Raw genomic sequence first — 19,159 nt, forward strand, 5'->3', positions numbered from 1 at the left:
TTCATCAAAGTCCTCCTACCTGGCCATTTGTCTCTTCTCCTTTCTCCACCACCCCTGACAGACTTGGGCTCTGGGCACCCTCACAGCCCCGAGGAAGGAAGAGAAGACCTGCCCCATGTACCCAGGAATCCAGTCTCATGGAACTGGAGAAGACTTAAGAGATTTCTGGAGGCCAAACCTCTCATGTTCAGATGGGAAAATTAAAGCTCAGGCAAGTTAAGGGGATTATCCCTTCCAGGAGTGTGATAAAGATTACGTCATGCTGATAAAATCGGCAGAGGACCACAGAAATCGTCATCATTGAAGGATCAAGGCTCAGGGCCCATGACTGGAAATGACTTCATGAAGATCAGACCTGACATTACACATGCTCCAAAAACATTGGACATGAAGACTCCTGAGATTGATTTTTTCCCCACTCCTTCACTCTTTCTTACCTTAGCAAAGAAAATCCAGGCTGCACACTGCCCTGGGGCCATAAGGCTTTTCAGCTTCACTGTGCTGAGCATGAGAAAGAATCCTAACAATCCGCTGGAAGGAGAAAATATTCTTTTGTTAGTGAGGCTTGTCTTCCTTTTAAGCAATAGCTATTTTCTCTTACATTTTACCAGTTTCTAATTATTACAGAACCTTGTATCTCATCTGGGTTTTCTAGTGATCTCTGGATTTAAAAACCCAGGAAGCTCTAATTTTCTAAGGAGCTATGATAAGAGTTCCACTGGGTAGCGGGCCCTGGGGGAGGGAGTATAGAAACTTGGGAAGTCTCTGACTAAATCATGAAAGAAAAAAAGTGTGGAGGACAATACCTCCTGCTCTCTCCCATATTATTTCTGGAGCTTGGTGCTTGCCAAGGTAGAACTTCAACTTTTTTCAAGCAGAACAAACTGCCAGAAAAAGACTTCCAAAGCGAAACTCACCATATGGGGACAAAGGGTCTGGACTGACTCCTGGGTTCAAGGTAAGAATCTGAAGGGGGGGGCTGGCTCCAGGAGCAGATGTCCCCCAAACCAGGCTGAGTTACACAGCTGTTATGCTTTGGGAATGATGCCTAAGCCCATGTGTGTGACCTGAGAGACCACGCCGCATGGGGAGTCCTAGCGATCTGGAGCAGCAAGGCACTGGCATAGGAGTGGACAGGGAAGTAGTGGTCTATGCTGGAACTATTTCTGAAAGCATCACTGTGTGGTCAAGGACAAAGCGAAGGGCACTCCAACAGAATGGTCACTCCTCCTTGCATTTGGAGGCTGGGCAATTGGGAGAGAATCCATGATAGAGGTTGACTGCTTGTCAAGCAGGGGCTTGAGTGTGACCTACTAGAAACTGAAAAGCAAGAGATATGACTGCAGTTGTACCCCAAACCACAGAGGCAGGTCCTATGAGCTGTAGCTCATTTGTACCTCCAGGGTCTCAAGTGCCACCCTGTCATCTCACCTTTATTACAGGCACTGCTGTGGGGCCCCAACTCAGATCATGAGCTCTGAGAGGGCAGGGCCCAATCTTGGGCTTCTCTGTGTGGTCCCCAACGGAGCCAAACATGGTGCCTTGGTCACGGTAGGTATGACATAAATATTTGACAGGTTTACTGAGAAGCAGGTTGGATTGAGTTAAACAGCTGTAAGGCCAAATTTCACAGAAATGTGTGCCTTCGCTTCATTAGATTAGGTTAGTTCATAGCCACATTCTTGGGGCAGGACCAAGGACAGGGATGAGGATTCCCTTGCGTATCTTTCAGCCTGTTGGACCCTGATATCCTGCAAAGTTTGTTCAGATTTGCATCTGTAGTCATGGGAGGCTGGGCGGCTATGGATGAAGACAGTCAGTCATTCACACCCAAAAGGCAAGGAGGTCCAGTGGGTAAGCAGCAGGCTGGAAACTGAGTGACCTGGGTTGTGCCCACTGACCCTCGTGACCTTGACTCATCCCCCCTTTTGACCCTTTTTTTCTTGCCTCAGGTTCTGTGTTGTTAAAGCAGGAATATGCATAGTGGTCCTCATCCTATCTTAATGGAAATCTGAGACTTTCAGAACGGAAAGCCTCCCTAGCCCCAAATCTCACTTTATTAACAAGCAAACTGAGGAGCAGGCACAATCAGAATCCAGGTGTCCTGGTTCTTTCAAAGGTTCTCCACAGTGAAGATACCTTCTTGACCCAACAAAGACTGAGTGTCATGCTGCAGGTGCCCACAGCCACTGCGAGGTTGGGAGCGGAAAGTAAGGTGGCCGGCGCTCCAGAGCTCCTGCTGGTGGCATCCACCCCTGCCTCCAGGGAGGTGACAACTTTATAGGTGCCTGTGCTGCCTCCCATACCCCCTCCCCTCCGATCCCCCCCGCCACCTCCAGCCAGAGGAAGGGCATGATTCCATGTCCCCTTTCCCCTCAGCACAGACTCTGCTAGAACAGAGCCACTCCCAGTCTGTGCCCAACACGCTTGGGAAAGCATCCATGACTCCTTCCCATCCCTTGACTGGTATGTCTTTGAATCGTCTCCAAATTACTCACGGGTCCCTCTCTTTCTCCTTCCACACTCAGCTCTTCTACCCCTCGCTGTGGAGGCAGACCTTAAAAGCAATGGGAGGATCCCAGAAGTATAAGAGCCCGGGTTCCCCGTTAATGTTTCTCTGGGTCATGGCTACCACTGTCCCCTCGGGCCTCCATGACTCCTTCTGAGTTCCTCCAGGGCCTCTGAAGGTGACAACACTTAGTCTGAGATATGGCCGTGGAGGAATCATGAGATGATGTGGGGAAAACAGATACATTCTTAAAAGAGGTCAAGCTTCATACTGCAGCCGGGGGTTAGGGGTGGGTAGAACGTAAGAGATTCCTAGCAATTCAAGCAACAATTGCCAAATCTTTAAAGTATAAAACCCTGATTTTTCATGCTGGGTTGCAAGAAAGTTGCAGACTAAAAGGAGCAGAAATGTAGCTAGACTATCGCCCCAAAAAGCCAGCATCAACGGGCTATGAACTATGGTCTCTGTTTCAAAGAACTGAGCGACGATTGTACTCCCCTCCGCACCGTGTTTGCTGGTGTTGCCAAAAAGCCTGACCCAAAGGGAAACAAGTCCACAGACACCAGAGGAGCACTAACACTCATGCCACCCGAGCCTAGCTAATGGGCAGCCCACAAGGCCTGACCAAACTGACAGGAACTGGGAAGACGAATTCTGTCAGTATCCTCCCGAAAGTTAGCTGAGGATGATAAGTGCCATTCTGAGGCTCCAATGCAAAAGCAAACTATACAATATTGATTTTTTTTTTGTCCTAACACACCCCTATCAGAAACAGTCCAGAGCCACACACCAGCTTTTTGACTGTAAAGAACCACTGCCCCACAAGGTACCACCTTTTATGTGTGGGAAGAAGTGGTCTGGCTTAGCAATGGCTCATGGTCTGTGGACATTTTAGTTAATTATAGTCAAACTGAGCAGATAATAGTAATGGCCATCATTTACTAGGCCAGGCGAGATGCTTGGAGCTTACACACGTTATTTAGTATACGTGATCAGCCAGGAGGGGTATTATCTTTCCACTTTACAGATGAGGAAACTCGACTAAAGCTCGGGAGAACCAGGATAGCTTGCCCAAAGAACCAACACATTAGCAAGCAGCAAGGCTCGCACTCAACCCAAGACTGGGCTGATAGGGTGGGAAACCCTATCAGAACACACACCTCGAGACTATCTACAGAAGCCTTTCCATTTCTCAGCACGAGAAAGTCAAGCAACGTGGGAATCATGGCTAGAAAGGAGTAGAGGGTGGGTCTGAACTCTATGTATATGTACCCATCTCATTGGTCTCAGTACCTCCCAAGGCCATGTAGTAAAGGTCACTTTGTTGTCTAGATGTCGCCTAGTCACTGGTTTCCAAAACCTGTTTCTCAGGGCCTCAGGATTTAGTCAAGGTTTTTGGGAGGGCGCCCTTTAGGGACAAAGCAGGGGCCAAGGAGGAAGCTGAACGGGTGCAATTCTGGACCCAAATCTTCCCTTGAACTGAACCTGATGCATCATTTTATACACTGAAGTTCTGTTTAGGAATGGCTTGTGGAGAGAAAAACAGTGCAGGGTTCTTGGCTCTTCTGCCCTTTCCAAAGAACTTCTGTAGGACACAGGTCCCCCAGGCCCCAGGCCAGCCCTGAGCACCTAAGGATGTGGATGACAACCCGTGGATGGTCGAGGGAGCAGCTTCCTGGCCCGGCCACCACTCTCTTCTGCCCTCATCTGGATAACCAACCGGCAGTGACCCTGGAGTTGATGAAGACAGACAAATTAATAGGGCCAGGGGTTTATGGGTTAAGCTTACCTGGCACAGCAGCTGCCATGGAATCTGTAGAAATACAGGAATGGGAAGTCCGGGACGCTGATGAGATCACCTAAGGGGCATAGCAACGGTGAGACAATGGGTCCCCACACACCCCATCCCCAGCGGCCCAGGGAAACACAGGCGAGGGTCTTTAGCACAGCCATCTGAGCACTGAGCTGCCCGGCACTGAATTCCCTCTGCCATCCCCAGGGTTTCTGTGTTAGCGGCATCATTTTAAAATAATAGGGTGATGATCCATAATGCCCAGTTAGCGAGAATCTGCCCTGCACGGGGCCCTATGCTAAAAGCTCTATGTACGACATCTCTTTCAGTCCTTGTAATAACTCTCTGGTGTTTTAGTATCCCCATTTAACTGGTGCTCAGAGAAGTTAAAGGATGTGTCTAGGATTGCACAACTCTTGAACTGGGAAGCCGGAATGTACACGCCCCAGTCACTCCAAACCCTACAATCTTTCCTCATCACCCGGCAGCCATCCCTGCCCAAGGCGGAGTGTAGGAAAAAAAGAATCTTTTTTTTTTTTAAACATTATTCTATTCTTTTCTGCTTTATGTCTAAAAAAAGATTGTGAATGCATGCCTCTGACATCTTTTTTTCATTTGGTGTTTAATTACTGCACAAATGGCGCAGGGGCCAGACCGACCAAGCTTACTCATTTGGGTTTAAGGTCCAAAGGGTGCATTTATTTCTAGTGAAGTAAATTCATTCTTTTAGTTCCACTTGGTGCAAGAGGAAATAATCACACATATTGGCTGCTTCCCTCTCTGGAATTTGAACTTGGTCACAAACAAGAAGTCAGGAGATTAAAAAAGCAGAAAGCCTTCCAAAAATGTCCAGAGAAAAGGAATTAAGCATTTCCACAGCAGATAGCCTAATCCTCCCATATCTGGAGTTTCTGAGACTCAGGAGGAGCCAGACCTTCGGACCCCCAGGCCTCAGTCTGTCTCCCAGATCCGGATGGACCGGAGCAAGAAAGGCTGATCTTCCTAAGTTATAGGGACTCACAGTGTGCTACCTGCATGTGCAACATACAGTTGGTAATTCCTTCATCACTGCACTTATAATGAAGAGGGTTAGAACAAGACACAACGGGCTGCTACCCTTCCTCAGAGACCGAACTGATTTCAATTAATTCAACCACCTCTTGGGAAGGAAAGGCCTGAATTTCATCTCCTTAGAGGGTTTTTTTTTTTTATCACGACTATTGTTTTGTTTTGTTTCGTTTGTGCATATGTGCGTGTGCTTAACTACAAAGGGGGAGGGTCTCTCGGGATCTGGTTTTCGTGCAGCCCAACCAGAGGTTCAGAGCTCTCGCTTTCTTCCTGCCACGACTCCCCTGACCGCTTCCACTGTCTACGCGGGCCGGCGCTGGTGGAGGGGTTTTGCAAATGACATCATCAGGCTCAGTGCGGGAAGAGCATGATTTCTGCGGGAGGCCCTTTCCGCACAGAAGTGACAGTGAGGTAACCCGGGGGCATCCCAGCCCCAGAGGGCGGCCAGAGCCGCCCCCCCATGCAGGTGGGCAAAGTGACAGTCCATGCAGGGTTTCGCCCTCTCTGGCCGCTGTGGTTCTTGGCCCCCTTCCAGTGTCCCTCTCAGTGCGAGGGCACTGGCCGTACAGTCCGTGCGGTGAGGAGGAAGGGCAGAGAGGAGATGAGCTAAGTGCAGGACCTCGAGATTCCTCGGGCACTGCTCCTCTCTGCACCCAGGCTCTCATCAGAACAGGGTTCGCGGGGCACTGGCAGCCTTTCCAGCCCAGCGTGGGCTGCGGGGGGGGGGGGGGGGGGGCTCTGACGAGCCATGGGGTGGTGTGAGGCGGGCTGGAAGGCAGGAAGATGAAGGAAAAACATCACGGTCCTAGGGAATTTACCGGTTACGTGATCACCTTCACCGAAACCCTGAAAACGGAGCCTATAAATTCCTGACAGAGAGAACGGCTCACCATTTATCTTTGAGCCATTTCTAAGCCTACACGTTTCCCACACAGTACTTAGTTGACGCTATGCCTGTCTCTCCTTGTGTAACCACCAAGTCCCTGAGCGGAGGGATTCTGCCTCACTCATCTCATATCCAGGGCGTTGGGATCACCCCCGGCATAGGCTAAACCAGCAGTATACCTGAAAGCACCTAAATCTTCTTGCTTCCCCTGCAGAGAACATTCCCCTTTCCAGCTGGCTCTGCTGGTCCTTCATTTCAAATGTGCCCCAAATGCTTCCCCTCTGATGCTGGCAGCCTGGCTCCTCTCTTCCCCCAGTTCTTCAATAAGGAGGGTGCACGCCAACCTCTACCCAGCAGAGGTTAATGACCATGCCACCGATGGCCCCGATGACAAGGCAGCGTGTGGCTGGCTGGCCCAAACCCGTGAGAACTCAGTCCAGGAACCTGAAAAATTGGTAAGGGTGCTCAGAAGACAATGCTCCTGCACCAGCTATCAGGGAATGCACAATTTCAGCACAAATTACGTAGCCCAACAGTCGTGAATGTGTTTTGTGGCAGCAACACGCAGCCTTCTACAACACAGTCCTCGTTAGGCCTTTGCTTTTCTCTTCAGTTTTTACTTAAATTGCAGTTAGTTAAGACACAGTGTCATATTCGTTTCGGGTGGACAGACAGTGATTGGACACTTCCAGGCATCACCCGGTGCTCGTCACAGCATGACCCTTTCTGCTGACATTTCTGAGTGAGGGAGTGAATCCAATTTCTCTGAAGATCAAGGCATGAAATTCCCACGGTGAAGAGTGTGGTCCAATCTTACCACATTCAAGACTAACTGATATCTGAACATAAAGAAAACTTCCTCTCACCAGATTTTAGCCCTGGGAACCAGCAGGAAAATGGAAGGTCAGTTCCAAGAAGTAATCAGCGTTACTTCTTTGTCTCACACATGAGTACACACCAGGTGACATGGTCATTTCTGGGTCCAGTTCCTGTGGGTCCCTCTGCTCGCTGGGTCCCTGAAATTTCTCCCTCTTGAACACACAACAGAGGGGGCCTGATACAAAGATGAAATGCAAACTTGCAAACAGAGGAAGAATTTCTCTTCTCTACTAGTGCTTAAAATGGTCCAAGGGGAAGCAAGGTTCCAAGGTTCTTGAAGCCTCTGTGTGAATCATGAGGTTGAACGACAAGAGGGGGAGGTAGATTCCATCCACCAAGGAGCAAATGCAGTGCTCGAAGAGGGAAATGTGGCAGGGTCTGCACTCAGGATAAAGAGAACTATCTACCTGATCCTTACCACCATCTCCCAATGCACTCCCAAGCCTGGGACCCAAAGGGCCATATCTGCCTCTACAGAAACACTTATCTTTCTAGTCACTCAGGAATAGTGAGAAGGGCAGCTTGGTCAAGAGCACTATCAAGAAACCATGCAGACTAGCTAAAATAAGACTGAACACCAAGGGCGCCTGGGTGGCTCAGTTGGTTAAGCGACTGCCTTCGGCTCAGGTCACGATCCTAGAGTCCCGGGATCGAGTCCCACATCAGGCTCCCTGCTCAGCAGGGAGTCTGCTTCTCCCTCTGACCCTCTTCCCTCTCGTGCTCTCTATCTCTCATTCTCTCTCTCTCAAATAAAAATCTTAAAAAAAAAAAAAAAGACTGAACACCAAATGTTAGTAACAATGTGGAGGAACTGGAACTCTCAGACATTGCTGAGTAGGAATGTAAAATGGTATAAACGCTTTAGGAAACTGGCACTTTCTTAAAAGTTAAATGTACATCTATTCTAAGACACAGAAATTCTATTCCTAGGGTATTCATCCATGAGACATGAAAACCTAAGTCCACAAAAAATTCTTGTATAAGAATGTTCGTGGGGGGGAGGCACCTGGCTGGCTCAGTTGGTAAAGTGTGTGACTCTTTTTTTTTTTTTTAAAGATTTTATTCATTTATTTGACGGAGAGAGACAGTGAGAGAGTAGGGGGAGTGGGAGAGGGAGAAGCAGGCTTCCGCCGAGCATGGAGCCCAATATGGGGCTCAATCCCAGGACCCTGGGATCATGACCTGAGCCGAAGGCAGACGCTTAACCGACAGAGCCACCCAGGCGCCCCTAAAGTGTGTGACTCTTGATCTCAGGGTTATAGGTTCGAGCCCCATATTGGGTGTATAGATTACGTAAAAATAAAATCTTTAAAAAGAAATTTAAAAAAGAACATTCATGGAAGCTTTATTCATAACAGCTAAAAACTGGAAACAGTGCAAAGTGCAAGTGAACATCAGCAGGTGAATGGATAAACAAAAGGTGGTATGTTCAGACACTAGCACCCTACTCAGTAATAGAAGGGAATCAATTAGTGAAACAGACAACAACCTGGATGAATCTCAGAACACTACACTGAATGAAGAGCCAGACAAAAAGGAACACTTGCTGTGTGCTTCCACTTATACAAGGCTCTAGGATAAACAGAATTTAACTATGGTAACAGAAATCAGATCTGTGGTGGCTTTGGTGGTGGATGAGAAGTGAATAATGAGAAAGGGGCATGAGGAAACTTTCTATAGTGACAGAAATGGTCTGTATCTTCAAGGCAGTGTAAGCTACACAGGTGTATACCTTTGTCAAAATTGATCAAGCCGTACACATAAGATAGGTGCAATTCATATACATAAATTATACCTCAATAATTTTTTTTTGAGAGAGAGAGTGTGCACATGCAAGCGGGGGTGGGGGGGGGAGAAGGGGCAGAGTGAGAGGTAGAAAGAGAATCTTAAGCTGACTCCATGCTCAGCGTGGAGTCTGACATGGAGCTCGATCTCACGACCCTGAGATCATGACCTGAGCTGAAATCAAGAGTTGGACACTTGGGGCACCTGGGTGGCTCAGTCAGTTAAGCATCTGCCTTTGGCTCAGGTCATGATCCCAGGGTCCTGAGATCAAGTCCCCCATCAGGCTCCCTGCTCAGCGGGGGCCTGCTTCTCTATCTGCCTACCGTTCCCCCTGCTGTGCTCTCTCCTCTCTCTCTCTCTCACAAATAAATAAAATCTTAAAAAAAAAAAAAAAAGAGTTGGATACTTAACCAACTGAGCCACCCAGGCACCCCTATTCCTCAATTTTTTAATGTTTTAAAAGTATAGGGCTACTGAAAGGGGTCCTCTAAGCAAAGAGAGAGCCTAAAAGTAACATAGACCAGAAAGGAACACAGACAATATACAGTACAGTCACCTTACAGGCAATACAATGGCACTAAATTCATATCTTTCAATAGTTACCCTGAATGTAAATGGGCTAAATGCCCCAATCAAAAGACACAGGCTATCAGATTGGATAAAAAAAACAAGACCCATCGATATGTTGTCTGCAAGAGATTCATTTTAGATACAAAGACACCCTCAGATTGAAAGTGAGGGGGTGGAAAATCATTTACCATGCTAATGGACACCAAAAGAAAGCTGGGGTGGCAATCCTTATATCAGACAAATTAGATTTTATTTTTTTTTAAATTTTATTTATTTATTTGAGAGAGAGAGAGAGAGCACATGAGAGGGGGGAGGGTTAGAGGGAGAAGCAGACTCCCTGTCAAGCAGGGAGCCCGATGCGGGACTCGATCCAGGGACTCCAGGATCATGACCTGAGCCGAAGGCAGTCACTTAACCGACTGAGCCACCCAGGCGCCCGACAAATTAGATTTTAAACCAAAGACTGTAATAAGAGATGAGGAAGGACACTATATCCTACTTAAAGGGTCTATCCAACAAGAAGATCTAACAATTGTAAATATCTATACCCCTAATATGAGAGCAGCCAATTATATAAGCCAATTATTAACAAAAGCAAAGAAACACATGGACAACAATACAGTAATAGTGGGGGACTTTAACACCCCCCTCACTGAAATGGACAGATCATCTAAGCAAAAGATCAACAAGGAAATAAGGACTTTAAATGACACATTGGACCAAATGGACTTCACAGATATATTCAGAACATTCCATCCCAAAGCAAGAGAATGCACATTCTTCTCCAGTGCCCATGGAACATTCTCCAGAAGAGATCACATCCTAGGTCACAAATCAGGTCTCAACTGGCACCAAAAATTGGGATCATTCCCTGCATATTTTCGGACCACAGTGCTTTGAAACTAGAACTCAATCACAAGAGGAAAGTCGGAAAGAACTCAAATACATGGAGGCTAAAGAGCATCCTACTAAAGAATGAATGGGTCAACCAGGAAATTAAAGAAGAATTAAAAAAATTCATGGAAACAAATGAAAATGAAAACACAACTGTTCAGAATCTTTGGGATGCAGCAAAGGCAGTCCTGAGAGGAAAGTATATAGCAATACAAGCCTTTCTCAAGAAACAAGAAAGGTCTTAAATATACAACCTAACCTTACACCTAAAGGAGCTGGAGAAAAGAACAGCAAATAAAGCCTAAACTCAGCAGGAGAAGAGAAATAGTAAAGATCAGAGCAGAAATCAATGAAATAGAAACCGAAAGAACAGTAGAACAGATCAGTGAAACTAGGAGCTGGTTCTTTGAAAGAATTAACAAGATTGATAAACCCCTGGCCAGACATATCAAAAAGAAAAGAGAAATGACCCAAATAAATAAAATCATGAATGAAAGAGAAGAGATCACAACCAACACCAAAGAAATACAATTATAAGAACATATTATGAGCTAATATATGCCAGCAAATTAGATAATCTGGAAGAAATAGATGCATTCCTAGAGATGTATAAACTACCAAACTTCCTGAACCAGGAAGAAATAGAAAACCTGAATAGACCCATAACCAGGAAGGAAATTGAAGCAGTAATCAAAAATCTCCCAACAAACAAGAGCCCAGGGGCAGATGGCTTCCCAGGGGAATTCTACGAAAGATTTAAAGAAGAATTAATACCTATCCTTCTGAAACTGTTCCAAAAAAGAGAAAATGGGAGGAAAACTTCCAAACTAATTTTATGAGGCCAGCATTACCTTGATCCCCAAATCAGACAAAGACTCCAACAAAAAGGAGAATTACAGACCAATATCCCTGATGAACATGGATGCAAAAATTCTCACCAAAATACTAGCCAATAGGATCCAACAGTACATTAAAAGGTTATTCACCACGATCAAGTGGGATTTATTCCTGGGCTGCAAGGTTGGTTCAACATCCACAAATCAATCAATGTGATACAATACATTAATAAAGGAAAGAACAAGAACCATATGATCCTCTCAATAGATGCAGAAAAAGCATTTGACAAAGTACAGCATCCTTTCTTGATTAAAATGCTTCAGAGTGTAGGGATACAGGATACATACCTCAATATCATAAAAGCCATCCATGAAAAACCCACAGTGAATATCATTCTCAATGGGAAAAACTGAGAGCTTTCCCTGTAAGGTCAGGAACACGGCAGGGATGTCCACTATCACCACTGCTATTCAACATAGTACTAGAAGTCCTAGCCACAGCAATCAGACAACAAAAAGAAATAAAAGGCATCCAAACTGGCAAAGAAGAAGTCAAACTCTCACTCTTTGCAGATATGATACTTTATGTGAAAAACCTAAAAGACTCCACCCCAAAACAGCCAGAACTCATAAAGGAATTCAGTAAAGTGGCAGGATATAAAATCAATGCACAGAAATCAGTTGCATTTATATACACCAACAACAAGACAGAAGAAAGAGAAATTAAGGAGTCGATCCCATTTACAATCGCACTCAAAACCATAAGATACCTAGGAATAAATCTAATCAAAGAGGAAAAGAATCTGTACTCAGAAAACTATAAATTACTCATGAAAGAAATTGAGGAAGACACAAAGAAATGGAAAAATGTTCCATGCTCATGGATTGGAAGAACAAATATTGTGAAGATGTCAATGCTACCTAGGGCAATCTACACATTCAACGCAATCCCTATGAAAATACCATCCACTTTTTTCAAAGAAATGGAACAAATAATCCTAAAATTTGTATGGAACCAGAAAAGACCCCGAATAGCCAGAGGAATGTTGAAAAAGAAAAGCAAAGCTGGTGGCATCACAATCCCGGTCTTCAAGCTCTATTACAAAGCTGTCATCATCAAGACAGTATGGTACTGGCACAAAAACAGACACATAGATCAATGGAACAAAATAAAGAGCCCAGAAATGGACCTTCAACTCTAAGGTCAACTAATCTTCAACAAAGCAGGAAATAATGTCCAATGGAAAAAAGACAGTCTCTTCAACAAATGGTGTTGGGAAAATTGGACAGCCACATGCAGAAGAATGAAACGGGACTATTTCCTTACACCACACACAAAAATAGACTCAAAATGGATGAAAGACCTAAATGTGAGACAGGAGTCCATCAAAATCCTAAAGGAGAATACAGGCAGCAACCTCTTCGACCTCAGCCGTAGCAACTTCTTCCTGGAAACATCGCCAAAGGCAAGGGAAGCAAGGGCAAAAATGAACTATTGGGACTTCATCAAGATAAAAAGCTTTTGCACAGCAAAAGAAACAGTCAACAAAACCAAAAGACAACCGACAGGATGGGAAAAGATATTTGCAAATGACATATCAGATAAAGGGCTAGTATCCAAAATCTATAAAGAACTTATTAAACTCAACACCCAAAGAACAAATGATCCAATCAAGAAATGGGCAGAAGACAGGAACAGACATTTTTCCAAAGAAGACATCCAATGGCCAACAGACACATGAAAAAGTGCTCAACATCGCTCAGCATCAGGGAAATCCAAATCAAAACCTCAACGAGATACCACCTCACACCAGTCAGAATGGCTAAAATTAACAAGTCAGGAAACCGACAGATGTTGGCAGAGATGCAGAGAAAGGGGAACCCTCCTACACAGTTGGTGGGAATGCAAGCTGGTGCAGCCACTCTGGAAAACAGTACGGAGGTTCCTCAAAAAGTTGAAAATAGAGCTACCATACGACCCAGCAAATTGCACTACTGGGTATTTACCCCAAAGATACAAATGTAGTGATCCAAAGGGGTATGTGCACCCTGATGTTTATAGCAGCAATGTCCACAACAGACAAACTATGGAAAGAGCCAAGATGTCCATCGACAGATGAATGGATAAAGAAGATGTGGTATATACACACACACACACACACACACACACACACACACACACACACAATAGAATATTATGCAGCCATCAAAAGGAATGAAATCTTGGGCACCTGGGTGGCTCAGTCGTTAAGCGTCTGCCTTCGGCTCAGGTCATGGTCTCAGGGTCCTGGGATCGAGTCCCACATCGGGCTCCCTGCTCCGCGAGAGGCCTGCTTCTCCCTCTCCTACTCCCCCTGCTTGTGTTCCTGCTCTCGCTGTCTCTGTCTCTGTCAAATAAATAAATAAAATCTTTGAAAAAAAAAAAAAGGAATGAAATCTTGCCATTTGCAACGATATGGATGGAACTGGAGGGTGTTATGCTGAGCGAAATAAGTCAGTCAGAGAAAGACATGTATCATATGACCTCACTGATATGAGGAATTCTTAATCTCAGGAAACAAACTGAGGGTTGCTGGAGTGATAGGGGGTGGGAGGGATGGGGTGGCTGGGTGACAGACATTGGGGAGGGTATGTGCTATGGTGAGTGCTGTGAATTGTACAAGACTGATGAATCACAGATCTGTACCTCTGAAACAAATAATACATCATATGTTAAAAGAAGAAGAAGAAGAAGAAGAAGAAGAAGAAGAAGAAGAAGAAGAAGAAGAAAGCAGGAAGGGAAAAATGAAGGGGGGGAAATTGGAGGGGGAGACGAACCATGAGAGACTATGGACTCTGAGAAACAAACCAAGGGTTCTAAAGGGGAGGGGGTTGGGGGGATGGGTTAGCCTGGTGATGGGTATTAAAGAGGGCACGCACTGCATGGAGCACTGGGTGTTATACCCAAACAATGAATCATGGAACACTACATCAAAAACTAATGATGTAATGTATTGTGATTCACATAACATAACAAAAAAATAAATAATGTAAAATAATTAATTGATTAATTAATTAAAGTACTACTAAATAATTAAGAGACAAGTGAAAAAAAGAAGAGGTGGAAAGAAACCGAAAGGAATAAAGCCCTGCTTTAAAATGTCAGCAATTGTGGGGCATCTGGCTGGCTCAGCGGGTAGAGCATGTGACTCCTGATCTCAGGGTTGTGAGTTTGAATTCCACATTGGGTGTAGAGATTACTTAAATAAATAAAACTTTAAGAAATTTTAAAAAATAAAATGCCACCAATTGTTAACAGATCCTTCATAAAAACACCGCACCCATGAGTCCTGAGGACTTACTGTGTCTTAACTGGTGCAGGTGTGGGGAATCAGGAACATGTTCTCCCTGATACTCAGGCCCTGCCATGGACATTCTAGATGGAAAGTGTAATAATCAAGTGGGAAAGACTAAGGATTGTTCTAACTTAAAAACAGGCTAGACTACCCATGGGTCCAATGAGAAAGCTAACAAATTGGAAGGAGCTGTCCTATCACAGCAGTCCTCAAATACTTCTGGAGAAGAGAGATTTTCCTCCAGTGTTTTATTTGCTTAAACTTTGTAATTGTATTCCGCTATGAGAAAATATCATCAGGACCCATCAAAGAGTTGAGGGTAATTGATTTAGGTTTATAAAGCCGAGAAAAACTGATCCTCCAGTACTCTTCTAGATTCTGAGCTTCCATCATCTCAGGAATCTCATCTTTACTGTTCCTGAATGCTCTTTGAAGCAAAAAGGCAGTGCTTACAGTTGCTCTGGTTGTGCACTGCACAATTTCAAAGCAGAGCACTTTAGCTAGATCACGACTGTAATGTGGCAGCCCTGAGAGTTTCTAAAAGTTAAAGCTGATCAAAATTTACACAGTCTCTTTTCATGTGGATTTCACAAGCAGCTTCCCTATTCTAGTCAGGATTGTTTTGCTACTCAACATTCCTGACCCAAACAGGCCCTTAAGGACCAGCCTGTTGATAGTAAGGTTTCAAGTCAAAGGCACTCCACTGACCAGAGGTGAAAAGAAAAACACCCATATACATCTTTAAGGCCCCTTGGCACACAATTTGTAAAAGTTCTAAGAAAGCGACAAACAGGATCACAGTGACCACACGCAGAGCACCTTCATACACACAGAAGTAGGTGTGATTTTACAGTGTTTCCCTGGGATGCTCGTGGGTTAGAAGCTGGACTTGGTGCTGGTACAGATGAAAATCTTCGGCTTCTTCTGGAAGGTTGCCACCAGTTTGTACAGAGCCCCACACCCACCTTCACCAGGGCTGCTGCTGGAGTCTGCTATGATGGCTGCTGAGGCCTGAAGGCCTACCTGAACCCTACAGCTTTGGGGAGCTGGGAGCCTCAGCCACCTACAGCAAGGGAGGCCACGGCTACCTCAGCTATTGCCACCAGGGTCACAGCCAGTCTCACAGGCCAGCAAAATCCTTCTCAGGAGCCCATCTTTGTTTACCTGGCCTCTTCAGAGACAATCATCTCAGCGACCTGAAAACTGCAACACAACAAACCTGCATCCAGGAGTCCTTCCACAGAAGTGTACCCAGTCTCTCTCTGATGAACCCCAGAGGCTTTACAACTCCCTGAGCTGCCCACCACAGACATACCAATCATTCACCATACCAAGCGATCAAAGCCTGCAGAAGGAATGGGACTAAGCATCTGATGTCCATTCTTGTTTTTTAATATAATCTGAAGGAAAATTAATCTTTGTAAACATCTTTTTCTGGTATAACTGAGTTCCGAACAAGTTCTCAAATAAGAATGATTTTTTTATCCCCTATACATTTTTTTGAGAGAGAGAGAGAGTGGGAGGAAGGGTAGAGAGAGAAGTAAAGAGAGAGAATCTTAAGCAGGCTCCAAGCTCAGCACAGAGCCCAGTGTAAGGCTTGATCTCACCACCTTGAGATCATGACCTGAGCCAAAATCAAGAATCAGATGCCTAACGACTGAGCCACCCAGGTGCCCCATGTCCCCTATACATTTTTAAAAATTCAGTGGTTTTTAGCATATTAAGAGTTGTACAACCATCATCATTACCAATTTCCAGAACATTTCATCACCTCAAAAAGAATCTGGGGCCTATCTTAAATTACTCTTCTGCCCAGGCCATTCTACGACCATAGGCTATTGACCACTTTGTGTGCCCAGAGAGTAAGTAAGTGCCCAAGATATTCTTGCATTGGCCTAAAAGTTTAGCAATAAGTCAGGGTAAAATGTGGGAATGCTGGCCAAACTATATATACTATTGCCAGCAACCCTGTGCTCAGAAACTGGTAGAAAAATGCCCCTCAAACCAAAAGGAGCTCCAGGGGAGCCTGGGTGGCTCAGTCAGTTAAGCATCTGATTCTTGATCTCGGCTCAGGTCATGATCTCAGGATTGTGAGCTCAAGCCCCGCATCACGCTCTGAGCTGAGCATGGAGCCTGCTTAAGATTCTCTCTCTCTCTCCCCCTCTGCACCTCCCCTTCTCCCTTGCATGTGTGCACGAACGCATGTTCTCTCTTTCAAAAACAAAACAAAGTAAAAACAAAAACCAAGAGAAGCTCCAAAAAGAAATTTAATAAAATCGTATAAAATTATTCACTCACTCAGAAGACTTTATAATAAACTGTAGAATCCCTAAAAAAGAAGCATTTAAAAAGAAAAACCTGGGAGAAGGGTCAGGACCTAAACTCCGGTGTCTCTGCTACACACCTCCCCTCCACCATCTTGGCCACATCCCTTAACTGCTATTGGCTTCAATTTCCTCATTTGTAAAAGGTGGTGGCAACTTGGATAATCACTAAGATTCCTTCCAGCTCTGAGAATCATGAGTAACAAACGAACAAGCATCACCTCTTAGATGAAAGGCAGAGTGATTTATTTAGGTGAGGATTTGTCACCCAAATCCACCACTAATCAGTCAGGGAGCAAAGGAGCATGCAAATCAAAGCCTTTCCAAAGGCTTTGAACAAAACACAGTTGCAAGGGGGAGGGTGCTTCGGGGGCTCGTGAATATCTCTTGGGTGGCAACCACCTGACTGCATGAAAGAATGACAAGAGGCACACTCAAAGGCAGACAAGCAGCAGCTTGGGTGAGCAGAAACAGGTAGGGTTCACACCATGGGCGTCATATGATTTTTATTTTACAAAGGATAGGTTTTCAACACGAGAGTGCAGAGGGCACTCAGCAGCAAACCTTACAGTCGGAAGATAACCCCAGGCTGTGGGAATGGGCAGAAAATAGCAGACGTGCATCAGTGTGGGCAAGTGTAGAATAATGCTCTGAGAAAAAAGTAATTCAAATTATCCTCATGAGACACGGGTTCAGATGAGTCATATACAAACCAGAAACACTCCGTCACTATCGACAGTTTTCTCAGGAGACTAGTTCAAATAATCCGAAGCAGCTAAAGGTACCAACAGAAAGCGCTCATTGTTTTGGGCACAACAGGAACTAGAAAGGGCTTTAGAAATAACCCAGGTCACCTTTCTCATTTTAACTGAGACTCTGAGGGCTTGGGAAATGCCTTATGCCCAGCAAATGGCCAACAAACATGAGTTTGAAGGAGACTGACCAATAAAATGTGTAGTTCCAGCCATACCGCATGCAGATACTATTTTGTTATATTTGGCATCAACTTCAAAACCTTTCAGAGTAAAAAACCACAAAGGAACAGAGTATTGTGGGCAATTCCTGAATCCGAAAAACAACTCTAGAGTAACCGAGGCAGCCAACAGGGCAAAGGTAAGCTTTAAAACTCGACTTCCTTAATCTGCAATTATGAATATTGCATGACCACATATGATAAAAGTGTGTGAAAGGATGTCAGTCAGCAGTAGGGTGAATCTGAACTTTTTCACCAAATCCTTTTACACTAGGATTGAAGCAATTCTGGATGTTTGAAGAAGGAACTTTAGAAGAGGAGAAGGCAAGCACTAGTTTATCCAGCAGATAACAAGCCTGTCTGGACAGCTGAGGCCGCACCAGATGAAAACACAGATGTCAAAATTTAAGAAGGGGTAAGTATAAATTCATGGGCGATAAATCCACAATGGGTCATTGAGATCAGTTTCAAGTACGTGGACAATGCCTAACCCCAGTGCTTCCATCCTGGAAGGCAAATCACTCTCCTATAAAATGTCCCTCAGAGATGCAACTGGGTCAGAGCACTGGGTTGAATGGGCAATATAAAACAAGCAAACTGACTTACCTGTGGGATGGGATGCAAGTGCCAGGAGCACCACACTGAAAATGAAACAGCAGAGCAGTGAGGAAGTCTTCCCAGCACTGAGGAAACAGCAACATACAATTCTGTCCATTCTGCTCAGAAACAGTGAAATTTGCCTAAGAGCAGATTAGCTGCACCAAATGGTCTCACTCATCAGTGAGAGGGTGAGATCTCCTGAGATGCCTCAGGTTTTAGCAAGAGGGTTGACCGCACCCGTGATGGGCCAAGGACCCACACCCCACCCCCAGGCCAGCTGTGTGGCCATTATCACCACACCTAATTTGCCAAGAGTACGAGTAAGCTAAACAAAGCCAACTTGGAATTACAGATCAGCTGCAACCGAAAAGCCAGCTGTCGAGTGTGAGCTAAATCTGTCTGCCATAAAATTAACTCTGTAGAAGGTAAGCTAAATTTCCAAGAAGACATCCCACAGAATGATCCATCCCATCCACCATGTGCCTGGAAACTACCTGGACTGATTTGCAATGGAAGCCGAAAAGGATGAGGAGAAGGAGGAGTGTTCCTCTGATGCTGGCTATGTTGGTCCTTCCTCTCCAGAAGCTTCTCCCATCTCCCAGTACCCGCCCACCACGCCTTCACACTGCCCTGGCCCACCTTCTACACCTTTTCCATCACGACTCCATGCCATGCAGGCAGCTATCTGGTTAGAGGTTAGGAATACAA

The 19,159-nt window shown here is 45.2% G+C and overlaps 1 protein-coding gene across 4 annotated transcripts in view; it reads right to left on the minus strand.

Annotated features, from left to right (window-relative positions):
- TMEM241 (transmembrane protein 241) overlaps window positions 1–19,159 on the minus strand; it is a 116,541-nt gene that overhangs the window by 41,166 nt on the left and 56,216 nt on the right. For 3 of the 4 annotated variants that reach the window (XM_027576857.2, XM_027576854.2, XM_027576856.1), the window contains 3 exons: window positions 18,458–18,534; window positions 4,299–4,368; window positions 438–531 (listed from right to left, as the gene is read on the minus strand). In XM_027576857.2, the coding sequence (XP_027432658.1) occupies window positions 438–531; window positions 4,299–4,368; window positions 18,458–18,534 (241 nt within the window). The remainder of the gene's footprint in view (window positions 1–437; window positions 532–4,298; window positions 4,369–18,457; window positions 18,535–19,159) is intronic. The other variant, XM_027576855.2, reaches the window with a different exon arrangement.

Source organism: Zalophus californianus, chromosome 14 (assembly GCF_009762305.2).
Source record: "Zalophus californianus isolate mZalCal1 chromosome 14, mZalCal1.pri.v2, whole genome shotgun sequence".
Classification (NCBI taxonomy): domain Eukaryota; kingdom Metazoa; phylum Chordata; class Mammalia; order Carnivora; family Otariidae; genus Zalophus; species Zalophus californianus.